General features: G+C 41.0%; 1 protein-coding gene across 2 annotated transcripts in view; it reads right to left on the bottom strand.

Moving 5' to 3' along the window:
* LOC110492157 (chemokine-like protein TAFA-1) overlaps positions 1–6,858 on the bottom strand; it is a 29,187-nt gene extending 22,329 nt beyond the window's left edge. The window contains exons 1-2 of one of the 2 annotated variants that reach the window (XM_021566214.3): positions 6,378–6,858; positions 4,547–4,697 (exon numbers count right to left, since the gene is read on the bottom strand). In XM_021566214.3, coding sequence (XP_021421889.1) covers positions 4,547–4,694 — 148 coding nt within the window. In that variant the 5' untranslated portion in view covers positions 4,695–4,697; positions 6,378–6,858. The remainder of the gene's footprint in view (positions 1–4,546; positions 4,698–6,377) is intronic. The other variant, XM_090203139.1, reaches the window with a different exon arrangement.
* Positions 6,859–14,124: the final 7,266 nt, after the last annotated feature.

Genomic DNA, 14,124 nt, shown 5'->3' with positions numbered 1-14,124 from the left:
GTGATTTTATCCATGCACCCTTACTGACAATCTGTTCCTCTTTTGTGCGCTGTTGTTCACGCTCCTTGCACCGGATAAATACGGCACCTTGTGATTCATGTGACCCTTAGCTCAGCAAGCCACACTGTACGTCTGCACCAAAGGTAAAACAGCCCACGGCACGTCTGAGATTGGAGCTCTGGCTGATGCTACATCCTATAAGTACAGCTGCAGGGTGGAGAGGAGGACACTACCTCCTCCTGATTCACTGGACATACATAATCATCTATTCAGGAATCCTACTTCCAACTAGAGTTAGAGTGTGCTGGGCCTGGGCCTGGAAAGACTTCGGGCTCTATTCAATATGTAAAGCTGAAGTGTTACAGATTCCGCAATAGAAATGTACAGGTCATTTCCCATTCAGCCGACATGTGCAGCGTTTACCGTGAATTCAGCCTCCACTGAAGCAGGAGCATTACCTTTAAAATCCAATCACACTGTAAAGCTGAACGTCCACGATGTGGATTGAATAGAGCCCTTAATGCTACCGGGAGGACTGTCAAGTACTACCCAATGAACTGTTGTTGGGTAACCAGTATCCTTGCAAAGCAGAAGTAATCACGAGTGTGATCATCTCAAGTACAGGGAGACTTGGGATGATTTGTGCTGTTTTTGCAACACATTTCAAAATTGGCTCAAGGCAATTATACATATAGACCTACCTGTGTTCAAGGCTTTCAAAGTGAATGTCTATTGTTTGGGATTAGGTGTTGTTTATATAGGACATCATGTGAGTTGCATTTCTCCGTGATCAGCATGTAAAGAGTCACAACCTTCCATTTGGCTATGCCTACCATTTATTCTGATTAGAGGCCCTGTTTACCCCTACAGCCTAACACTTTCCTTTGGCAAGGAAACAACTGATCTACAGCCACTTGTGATCTCAATTACCTGTGGTAACACCAGTCAATTTGAACTTATGGCATGTCACTGGCTTCAATGATTGGCCCAACGGTCTACAGCCAATGGCCTTCCTGCCACCAATTCATGACCCGTCAACCCCAATACTGCTACCAATCCAACAGCCACACAACACATAACACAGAACAAATGCCCTGGTGTCACAGTCAATCCAGACATCCCATTCTGTTCTCATAACACCGGCATCCTGTTTATCCTGGAATGAGGATAAGGAAAACTATGGTATTCAGGATTGACAAGGCTTTTACACTTTCCCCTGATCCAGAAAAATAAGGATTGTATGCTTTGTACAATATCAACTAACAAGGATTCACGTTTGGTGGAATTTGTAATCTCTCTTAAATGCTTGTCTGAAACGTGTGTTTGTTAGAGGGTATTGTGCCAACATCCCAAGTGATTGATTCTTCAGTGGAAGAATGTAATTATGGTCTGTACCATCACAAAGCTCATAGAACAGCAACACTGACGTCTCAGAGGATATTTCATAAGGTCATTATTTGGTAGCTAGGGCTCTCAAGCTCAGCAAACATAGTCTCCTTCATTATTGTTTAGACATTTTTGGGGGACAGACATGCAACTGAAACACTCAGCATTTACAGTCCTATCCCAGTCCCATCTCATCTGTGTATCTGTTTATCTATGTACAAGGCCATCTCTTAAATGGCTTTTTGGGTCGTTTTAAATGGCTCTCGGTGTAGTTTTTACTCTCAAGGACTGGAGCTACTAATATGACATCCATGTTGTGTTATTCCTCCGTCATTGCTTTATGATTCAAGCAGCTAGACTAATTAGCTGCTTTCAGTGCCGGCACAATCAATCTTTTCAGGAAAGCTTATGAGCAGAGACATCTAAACAACAAAGACTCACGAGAGAGCAGTAACTCCAATCAGGCGTACAGCTTTCTCCAAATGAATCTCACTAAAGTGGATATTTGACATGGAAAAGAACAGAACCTAATGAGCATGTATCCTGCAGCATGTTGTGCTTTGTTACATTGACCCAATACCTTTTTTAAATGAACACTGAACATTTACTTTAAGTATAAAAAAAAAAATGCTGTAGGAGGATGTATAAAACAATTTAAATGGTGCACAGTTTCTTCGGAACCAGTCTTGATTGCTGCTTCACTAGGCATCAGGACATGAACATGGAATTTTATATTGTAGTGTGAATAATTGTCCTGACATTGACAGCATGTTGAATACCAGCAGCAGCTAACATGCTTTAGCACTACTATGACATTACACATTTAACAGCCACTGAGGAGCTGCACGCTCAATTACATTTATGTCATTTAGCAGACGGTCTTATCCAGAGCAATTAGGGTTAAGTGCCTTGCTCAAGGCACATCAAAATATGTTTCACTTAGTCAGCTTGGGGATTCAAACCAGCAACCTTTCAGTTACTGCCCCAATGCTCTTTAACACTAGGCTACCTGCCACCCCAGTTAAAAGCACAGGCACAGTTCTCTGTGGAAAGCCTTGACAAGATTCACTATACAGCGTGGGAATGCTTCTCTCTTTATATCATATGAACCATATGACCGGTAGTCCACTTCCCATTCAGCCCAATTTCATAGAGATTGTAATCACCCAAACCAGAAGGAGGAGAATAGTTTGTTGGTAAATAAACTCACACCTCAACATTGAAGTTTACTGGGGGTCATAGTTCTGTCAGATCCTGCAAACTGTCGCTCGAAATGACTAAACACTCAATCTAGCCAGGTGGGCTTGGACTTTTGCAGCAAAACATCTGTGCACAAAAGGCAAACGCAACACAGTGCAATGTGCATGCTAGCTAGCTAATGGGTGTTTAGTCCGAGCTTATTAGAAATGAAGGCCTTTGTCAAATTAAGGCCCCACAGACACCACACGCACCATAACCTTTTCTAAAGCGGTAAGAAAAATATTACAATCTTTCTCCATGACTATTTACAAAGAAGATACAAACACACACCATTCTACATATACTGAACAAAAATCTAAAAGCAACATGTGAAGTGTTGGTCCCATGTTTCATGAGCTGAAATAAAATATTACAGAAATGTTCTATATGCACAAAAAACACATTTATCTCAAATTTGGTTCACAAATTTCAATTGAATGATTTCTGTAAATCAGTAAAATCTTTGAAATTGTTACATGTTGCGTTTCTATTTTTGTTCAGTGTAGAATATAGTTATGTTGCCCAAGCCCTCCTCCCTATCCCCTTCCAGTTAAAGCTGAGATCTGTGATAGGTGAAACAGCGCCACTGGCAGCCCCATGCGCATTTGTTATTGATTTTGTTTTGAGGAAATAAGCATCCAGCAGTGTGGTCAAAAACATTGCAGTACATGCTCTGCTGTTCTATCGCGTGTGCTATGATGTCCTATGATGTCCTATGATGCCCTATGCTGCCCTATGCTGCCCTATGATGTCCTATGATGCCCTATGCTGTCCTATGATGCCCTATGATGTCCTATGATGCCAAATGATGTCATATGATGTCCTATGATGCCCAATGATGCCCTATGATGTCATATGATGCCCTATGATGTCATAAGATGCCCTATGATGCCCTATGATGCCATATGATGCCATATGATGTCCTATGATGTCCTATGATGTCCTATGATGCCCAATTATGCCCTATGATGCCCTATGCTGCCCTATGATGTCCTATGATGCCCTATGATGCCCTATGATGCCCTATGCTGCCCTATGATGTCCTATGATGCCCTATGATGCCCTATGATGTCATAAGATGCCCTATGATGCCCTATGATGCCCTATGATGCCATATGATGTCATATGATGTCCTATGATGTCCTATGATGCCCAATTATGCCCTATGCTGCCCTATGCTGCCCTATGATGCCCTATGATGCCCTATGCTGCCCTATGATGCCCTATGATGCCCTATGCTGCCCTATGATGCCATATGATGCCCAATGATGCCCTATGATGTCCTATGATGTCCTATGATGTCATAAGATGCCATATGATGCCCTATGATGCCCTATGATGTCATAAGATGCCATATGATGCCCTATGATGCACTATGCTGCCCTATGATGCCCTATGCTGCCCTATGATGCCCTATGATGCCCTATGCTGCCCTATGATGCCATATGATGCCCAATGATGCCCTATGATGTCCTATGATGTCCTATGATGTCATAAGATGCCATATGATGCCCTATGATGCCATAAGATGCCATATGATGCCCTATGATGCACTATGCTGCCCTATGATGTCCTATGATGCCCTATGATGCCCAATGATGCCCTATGATGTCATATGATGTCCTATGATGTCATAAGATGCCATATGATGCCCTATGATGCCCTATGAAGCCCTATGATGACCTATGATGTCCTATGATGTCCGAGGTAAATTAAATTGTTTGTTATTTGAAGTAACGTCTTTGTTGTTGTAATATCTTATCAAACACACGTGGAGTAGCACAAATATCCATACAAAGGCTATATAAAAACAATAAACCTCATGAAATTTGACTCACAAGGTCAGACTTGCATTCACACAGCTGAAAGGAGGAACAAAGCAGAAGTCGAACAGGGTGTTGTCGTTGAGAAGCCAACTCACCAATCACGTGAATGGAGGTCCTTCCAGGCCGTGTCACATGGTGCTGCTGTAGCTGTATGGTCTCATAAAAGGTGGCCTGGCACAGCTGGATGGACCTCCCACTGACCCAGAGGACCAGGCACAGCAGCCAGGACATGACAGGACACATCTGCTATAGAAGGGGGAGAGCACAGTCAATGTCATAGGTCATCATGTCACACACACAGGAACACACACACACAAGCACAAATGCATTTATGACCGCATGAAAGCACACACACACACACAGAAAAAGATGTCCTGGTACACTGACCCAGCTGAACTTCCACATAATCGCCATAACAAGCAGTGTATCATTAAGCGTGATTATCAACTGCTCATTTGTAATCTTTTTTATTCCTGCCCTATCTCGTCCCTGAGCCACAGCGCAGCAGCAATTGTGGAATGGCCCCTGGGGACGTTTTCCATGCAGCTGAGTTTTCCTCTGACAGGCTGACTCCCTCTTCAATTCCTGACTCTCTCTCTCGCTCTCTTCTTGCCTGCCTTTAAACCAAAAATTGAAATAAAAAAAGACAACATTTCTCTCCTGGCTCGCAGGCAGTTAGCTGCCAACTCTTTTCTATGGATGGCTTTTGGATATCACAAGGCTGTGACAGTGACAGAACTGTAATGGGAATCCAAAGACATGTAATGTCTCTCAAAAGCTGTTTATATAAGGCACATGCAGATCCCAGGTTAAGGTTAGGGTTGGTTTCAGAATTATTCAATATTTGAAACAATTGCCTCTGTCAAGAGATCTTGACATTAACAAACGTTGTAGAGGTGATAGCATTAAATTGTGATTCTATTGAACAGAGTACAGAATTATCCAATTTTAGTCACGCTTGTGAAAGAGAAATAGCTTTTGGTCCGGTGCCTTTGTCGGGTAATACGATTTTTTATTAGATTCCATTTCAGTGCCTTTTTTTTCTCAGTTATAAACCAAAGAATTACCTCTGTCAAAAGATCCTCACATCAACAAACTAGAAGGGTTGTCTGCAAGCAGTGTTTCTGTTCAACAAATTACAAAATAATACATTTTCAAGGAGCATGTCAAAGGCAAATTAGCTTTTAAGATTTTGTTTTAGATTAGGTTTCAAACGATTTTGCACAGCCTTTTCTCTGAATGCAGCCTACCGTGTCTGCGTGAAATTTTAGCAGAGTTTTTTCTTCTAGCTAAAAGGATTGGGTTTCAAGAATGGTACTTCCGTGAGGAAATTTCTTCCAGCAGCTCATCTTAGATATTACAGTGTCCGTGATCTAGAGAACCTTACCTTTGTAAAAAAAAAGGTGGCGAAGTCAGCAAACCATATTACATTTCTATGAGTTATTTTTGATGCTCTATTAAATGTGTTCATGTACTCATGTGTGTTCATGTAAGTACTGTAAATAACATAAAAGGTTGAGAAAATGTCAGTACATTTGATCCTTCATGCATTATGTATTTGAACAGGCTCTATGTAACCTGCACTTATTTGCCATTGACATTTGGTATAAATGATCCTTGGAAAAAGAGAGAAAAATTAAATCCACAACATAAAATAAACAGTAAATATTGAGTACGCAAAGCAATGTTACTACAAATAAAGTGTGTGATAGAAACAGAGCACCGTACCTCTAAGGAATTTGCTTAATGCAGTACATATGTGCAAACACACTTTCATCTTTATGAACATGTTAAACAAGTGATGCTGATTTTATAAAACTGTCTCCATTTATTCATTTGAATTCACTTAGGTGAATTTGTATTTCTACTTCCCTCCATACAGTAAACGTGTCTCTCTCTCTCTTCTTTAAACAGTAAGTCTCTTACCTAAGTATTCTAACACGTTGTTTTAAATCCATCCATCTTGAGGCTGATGTGGAATCCCCATCCAACTCCGTCCTTGATTTAGGTTGAGACTCCCAAACTCCTTTGACTCGTCACACTACTCTTCCTTCCTTTTCTTCACTTTGTCTGAGGACAACCAACAGCGTTGAGCACAGTGACTGAAAGCTGACAGCTGAGCCAGTCAGAAACAACAGATTTAGAGCCTTGCCATTTCCACCTTTGAAATATCACTGGCTTCCCTTGAGGAGACCCTGGCACTGACACAGAATAGATTTGGCTTTTCGCGTTTACAGGCACATAAGGAGCAATCCTTAATTTACTGCTGTAGAATCTCCCCTCTCGCGTTCTCGCTTTCTCTCTCTCTCTCTCTCTCTCGCTTTCTCCATCTGCATCCTCCTCCCATTGAGAGGCAGCCTCTGAGCACACGCTCTTGCTCTGTCCCCTTCAGCGAGCACTAAGTAATGAGTGTTCCTCTACAGCCCGGCTGAGTGTAAAGACTGTATCACATTTCTTAAAGCAAGACTGCCCTACTATCAAACTGGAACTGCATGCTACTGTAGGGTACTGTATGAACAAACCATGATCATCAGCTTCTCACAGTTGCAAATCAGCACAGGTGGTCTCACATAGGAAAACCCACTTGAGAACCTACAGACACTCAGATTTCCCCAGTAATCTTTAATGGATTTTTGTCAACATTTCATTTCTCCCCTCACTATAGATATACATAACACCCTGTGGTTCATGGTAATCTGACATGCAATTGCATGCAGTCTAACTACTTTTACTGTACATTTGATATACTCAAGTCTGTTGATTACATGGAAACTGCAGATAATACATATTCATCACCAAATAGACACCTATTAGAAATAAGAAGTTTGAAGAAGAGAGTTGAAACCAACCTTCTGCTGAAGGGTGATTTACTAGAAGGTTGTTCATAGACTGGACTGCTGAGGGGGATATTCAAATACCGAAGTCGAGTTCATCAGTCATGTGATGGAGGTTTAATGGCTACCTTAGGAAGTAAGGGAGAGGTAAGTGTCATTACAGGGAGTAAGTCAGCCCTGATCAGTATGTGTGGGAGACGGTAAGGCTGAGAGAAGCTGTCCTCCCTCCTCCATACCCATGGCATGACTTGAAGCCAGCTCCACTCCTCCACTCTATTGTGCTCAGGCTTTATCGCTGGTATACAGAACACGCCTGCGGCCCTGAACTCACACTGCTCTTACAGCGGTAAGAAAACTTCCATATTTATTGGAGTTGCTTGATTGGAAAGGTGAGGTTAATTCCCATGGTGGGGAATGAGTGAATAAAAACTTGGAGCAAGAAGAGAAAGTGTGACACACTCCTCTCAGGTGTTATGGCACAACCGCTTTGAATGATTGTCTCTGCTGCGAGGCTATGGAATAATCAACACTCTGACGGGGATGGGGGAGACAGGATGTGGAGGAGAGGATAACAGTGGAAACAGACTGAGAGACAACTTAAATCTCTTCGAACAGAATCAGAGTTCAACGTTCATTCCCACCGTCAGCCATCTGCAGCATGAAGCATCAGCCTTTAACATTGATTAGATGTTTCTTTGACAGCGTTAGGAGCGAACGATATGCTTCAAAGCTCCGTTGGAAGCAGTGCAACAATGCAAGGATCTCATTGAAAACCAATAAGTCCTGGCATCAACAAAGCACACGTCAAGCTTATGCAGCGCTGAATGCTCAGTGGCCAGGGTAGAACATTCTTTGGTCTCTGTTAGTTTTCTTTATTATGACCATATTTATGATATAGCTAGGTAGCGGGTACAATCACAGGATAGTTTCAGCCTGCTTGTTATTACGTTGCACACACCCATCATCTAGTCATCTTGCTATACCCTATTATGTTGACCATGTTAATTCTTATGAATTAATAGGTGATTTTTTGAAACAATAAACATTGAATTGAGATTTTAGAAAAGTTCTGATTCCGTGTGATAAATATGCTAGAGAACCTTTCTTTATTCGTTGTGAAACCTGCTGTGGTACCATCTGTTTCTCTGACCTACAGACCACTACTTTCTGTCTTTAACAGGCTTTGTGTACAGCCGCTGGATGAGTGTTTCTGACAGCTATCATCCTTAGAAAACAGAAACCAATTACAGTAGGTAGGTTGTTGTAGAAAAGGAACACTCTCCTTCAGACAGGAAGGTTGTTATTGTTGAGGATGTGAGTCTCTCGGCCCTGTAAATGACCCCTCACATGTCTGTGCTGTCGCAGGTGTTGCAGCACTCAGCAGTCCACTGACACAGTCTCTCTCATTATAGGAAGTCCAGGGAAGGGAACACATGTTGTTGCTATCCTCAAGACCAAACAGGAGAATACATGTTTTAACAAATACAGGGCAATTTTGGTCTGATACACAGCGCTGAATGCATCATAAATACTGTACTATTTATAATATACTGTAGGATGTATCTCAAAACCTCTCTTCTCTATTTTGGTTAGGCCAGGGTGTGACTAGGGTGGGCATTCTATGTTCATTTTCTGTGTTTTGGATTTCTTTGTTGTTTGGCCGGGTGTGGTTCTCAATCAGAGGCAGCTGTCTATCGTTGTCTCTGATTGAGAACCATACTTAGGTAGCTTTTTCCCCACTGGGTTTTTGTGGGTCGTTATTTTATGTTGAGTGTTTGTATCGCCTGTCAGAACTATGTAGGTTATTCCTTTTATTATTTTGTATTTAGTGTTCAGTTTCAAATAAATAATATGAACATGTACCACGCTGCACCTTGGTCCTCACCTTCTTCCTATGAATGCCGTTACAGAGAGATGGTGGTGTTAATGTACATATGTCTGAAGTGAACAGTGCGTGTGATGCAATTGTGAGATGCAGTGTCCCAAACTAGTTCATATTTTTCTCCCCTCAGCAACAGTAATGTTTACCGCTGTCGTGATTGACCAAATTCTGAAAGGTTTTGATGTCCCAAAAACCACACATGACATTTGGAAATGATATTGCTGACAGTGACATTTACTCCTGAAGGCTCATTGTTTTAAGACAGGGACTTCATGGAGCATGTCAAAATGTGTAATTATCTTGTAAAGAGCATTAGCTGTCACACACCAAAACATTTCTATTGGAGGTGCTGACTAATGGAGAGTTAACTGTATAAAAAGAAAGAAAGCTGAAAACTATATATGCTCTCAAGAATTTAATGGGTAAACATAACAAATGTTTCGGAACGCAGTGCCTTCTTCAGGGAAAATGTGCGACTTAAATATTTAAAAAAAAATCCTAGTTACTCTATTTTATATATTGTTGGTTATTCAGAACAATACAAAATGTTAAACCTACCTCAAAGATTTCATACTTCATATTAAATGTATTTCTACTACATGTGAGCACAGTGAGGGGCATAGGCATAGGAGTAGTTGAACAGCTCCTGTTTCAGCACCATGGCCAATTCTGCGTTCTACAGCACCATCAAGAGGCCCTAGTTCAGCAACATAAGACAGCTCTACTCACTACAACACCATCAAGAGGACCTAGTTCAGCACCATGGACAGCTCTGTTCATGGGCATCACAATGAAGAACCCACATTTGAGCAGCCTGGAGAGCTACAGCCCTAATCACTATAGAACCATGCTGGCCAAGGACAGCCAGCCCCTTGTCACTTGACACACAAGACGCCTGTATAGCGTTACTTATCAACACACCTGCAAGGCAGTCTCTAATCAACACGGTGGCATGAAAGAGTGGCCTGAGGTTCTACACCAGTGGCACAGTTGGAGGGACATAGCCACAGCTTGCCAGCAGACCCCCATTGTGTTTTTAGGTCTCTCTCTCTCTGCAGGTTGCTCAGAAGGATATCTTATTTTAACCCTTCCATTGAAGACAAAACACTGCCTAAGTAAGGGAAGCCAAGCAGTTAGCATCTTCAGCCATCACTCGCCTGAGGGCTCTGTGAACTTTTTTGGTTTGATAGTCTTGTTTGTGTGATTTACTCATTGCCACCTGTGTGTATGTGTTTTGTCTTTGTAACAGGAATCGGTATTCATTTCTCTCTCTTTCCGGAGAGTGAGAGGGAGACTGAGACAGATACAGAGACTGATGTGGAGATGACAGAGACAGACGGACACAGAGACTGACACAGAGACAGAGACTGACGACATGTTTGCAGCTGTGAATGTGCCAGCCACCCCACCAGGCTCTGTTGTTCATAATCGAATGATCATTTCTTCAACTGACATTAATAAAGAGTATAATTTAAAACCCATTTTAGTGACGTGCTGAGGAAACACTCAAGACTATTTAAAGAGGAAGAAATGCCTTCCCCTTATGGTCCAAATGCCTTTTCTCACGAGGCATATCAATCACCAGTGTCAATAAACCACACCGGAGAGACAGCATGAGATGATGAGGGATTCCTTTCGACTTCCATCTATTAGCATTTCCATTGAGTGCTTCTGTTTTAAGCACAGCAATTGTGGCTTGTTTCTTTAAAGGTCAATGGTAAACAGTTAGGGGCTGATAGATCTGCATGAGCCACCTTGCGGCTTCAGCCAAGTAAGAAATAAGATTATCTTCAAAGGGAGACCTAGTCTGAAAGTCTGAAAGCCGAGGCCTTGAATCTTATATAGTGGTGCATTAATATGTTGGGTAGGATTCCATCAAACCATTATTAGAATAACTGATGTCTCGATTTGAGGAAGCTTGGTATTTTTCAATTTATTGACTTCTCAAGTTGAATTGAGTGTCTCCCCGTTTTACACCTGATGATCCATTTAATACATTTAATAGATTATTTTTAAGGATGTTTTCCGTTTCATATTTGTTATGGATGAGAATGAGAAACAGTTGGAATCTTTCCCCCGGCAAACACTATTCATTAACTTACTAGGTACAAACTTCACTATTCATTAACTTACTAGGTACAAACTTCACTATTCATGAACTTACTAGGTACAAACTCACTATTCATTAAGTTACTAGGTACAAACTCACTATTCATTAAGTTACTAGGTACAAACTCACTATTCATTAAGTTACTAGGTACAAACTCACTATTCATTAAGTTACTAGGTACAAACTCACTATTCATTAAGTTACTAGGTACAAACTCACTATTCATTAAGTTACTAGGTACAAACTCACTATTCATTAAGTTACTAGGTACAAACTTCACTATTCATGAAGTTACTAGGTACAAACTCACTATTCATTAAGTTACTAGGTACAAACTTCACTATTCATGAAGTTACTAGGTACAAACTCACTATTCATTAAGTTACTAGGTACAAACTCACTATTCATTAAGTTACTAGGTACAAACTCACTATTCATTAAGTTACTAGGTACAAACTCACTATTCATTAAGTTACTAGGTACAAACTCACTATTCATTAAGTTACTAGGTACAAACTCACTATTCATTAAGTTACTAGGTACAAACTTCACTATTCATGAAGTTACTAGGTACAAACTCACTATTCATTAAGTTACTAGGTACAAACTCACTATTATCGATGTGAGATCAGTTGGAAACAAATCAGCGACACAGCAGGTTAAGATGTTTACATAATGTACTCTCTGGTTTTTGGTTTCGAGTAGGCCCCTAGTCTAAAAAAGACTGAGCAATATGCAAAGCCTCTCTGTATAAGCCGTCTTTTTGAGCTCATTGTGGGACAATTACCCCCATTTTTTTCCCTCACTTTTATGGTTTTACTGCTAAGTAGTAACATCAATGCATGCACATGCAATTTCGAAAAGGGGTGAATACAGTAGTGCAATCTGAGGCATAAAATAAAAGACATACAGATGCATTTTAACATAACTACTCATTATTTTATCCCGGGCTGCTGATGACAGTCTCCTGAGAGAGCAGATGCTTTTTCTTCTGGCTCGGGGCCTCACCGTTCCATCTCAGTAAGTGCCTCTACTTCTCCCCAGATCTGCTATAACAACTCTCTATTCAATTATACAGTATATTACTTTCTTGCTGCTTTTATCATTGCCATTGTCACTGAGCACTTGTCAAATCAAGGTGAAAAGAACGAAGAACAGATGTCAACTCGGATGTGTCTTTATTCTATTAAATGTGTTTGTACTCTTAAATACATGTTTTATTAGGCAAGGACATTGAATTTACTCATCTCTCAAAACTGTCAACCTGTCCACTTGATTTAAATCAATCATTTGGAAAGAGAAATTCATCGCTGCTGCCACTGAATGATTCATTACATCGAATCGTGTCATATTGACATACAGCATTGAACCAACTCAAGCTGTGGATTACTAATGGATACATTGTGTATTGTACTATGTCTAATATTTTTCTCCTGTGGAAACTTTGGAGAAAACATATCATTTTCACTTTTAAGATATGCCAAATGTGTGAGGCTCAGCCAATGCAAATGCCTTGCGTGGCTCATTCAATTAATTATGGCTCCATCGTGTCAAACGTTCCCAAAACTGTGGTTGAATACATTATTGCACTTGTCAGCTCTTTCCTGATGAATGTGTTTGTCTCTAGAGACTGCCAGACACAAATGAAACCATAATGTGCCATAATGTGTTCAAAGATTCTGTTTAGCATCTGGAGGGTGACATCAACATCATGTCATATTAATCTACCATCAACATGCATGTCACTACATCAGCCATGAGACGAGGCTGAATAATATTCATGGACCTTGTATATAGCCTCGTTATTGTTATTTTATTGTGTTACTATTTTCCCTTCAGATGTTTAGCCGTTTTTTTTAAAAACTGCATTGTTGGTTAAGGGTCTACCTACACCTGTTGTATTCGACGCGTGTGACAAATAAAATGAGAATAAAATGTGATTTCTACATTAGATGCTGCAGGGTGGTCTTTGCACCATGCATACAACACATACTGAAAATAATCCAGACGTCTTGGCAGTACAGTGCCTTGCAAAAGTATTCACCCCCCTTGGCGTTTTTCCTATTTTGTTGCATTGCAACCTGTAATTTAAATGGATTTTTATTTGGATTTCATGTAATGGACAGACACCAAATAGTCCAAATTGGTGAAATGAAATGAAAAAAATAACTGGAAAGAATATGGCACCATAACAAACCTGCCAAGAGAGGGCCGCCCACCAAAACTCACGGACCAGGCAAGGAGGGCATTAATCAGAGAGGCAAAAAAGAGACCAAAGGTAGCCCTGAAAGAGCTGCAAAGCTCCACAGCGGAGATTGGAGTATCTGTCCATAGGACCACTTTAAGCCGTACACGCCACAGAGCTGGGCTTTACAGAAGAGTGGCCATAAAAAAGCCATTGTTTAAAGAAAAATTAAGCAAACACGTTTGGTGTTCACCAAAAGGCATATGGGAGACTCCCCAAACATATGGAAGAAGGTACTCTAGTCAGATGAGACTAAAATGTAGCTTTATGGCCATCAAGGAAAATGCTATGTCTGGCGCAAACCCCAAATCACTCATCATCCCGAGAACACCATGCTGTGGGGATGTTTTTCATCGGCAGGGACTGGGAAACTGGTCAGAATTGAAGGAATGATGGATGGCGCTAAATACAGGGAAATTCTTTAGGGAAACCTGTTTCAGTCTTCCAGAGATTTGAGACTGGGACAGAGGTTCACCTTCCAGCAGGACAATGACCCTAAGCATACTGATAAAGCAACAATCGAGTGGTTTAAATGTCTTGGAATTGCCTTGTCAAAGCCCAGACCTCAATCCAATTGAGGATCTGTGGATTGACTTAAAGAT

The sequence above is a fragment of the Oncorhynchus mykiss genome, chromosome 16 (genome assembly GCF_057628025.1).
Source record: "Oncorhynchus mykiss isolate SJ-2025 chromosome 16, ASM5762802v1, whole genome shotgun sequence".
NCBI classification, from domain to species: Eukaryota; Metazoa; Chordata; class Actinopteri; order Salmoniformes; family Salmonidae; genus Oncorhynchus; species Oncorhynchus mykiss.
This window is presented reverse-complemented; position numbering and strand designations above follow the sequence as displayed.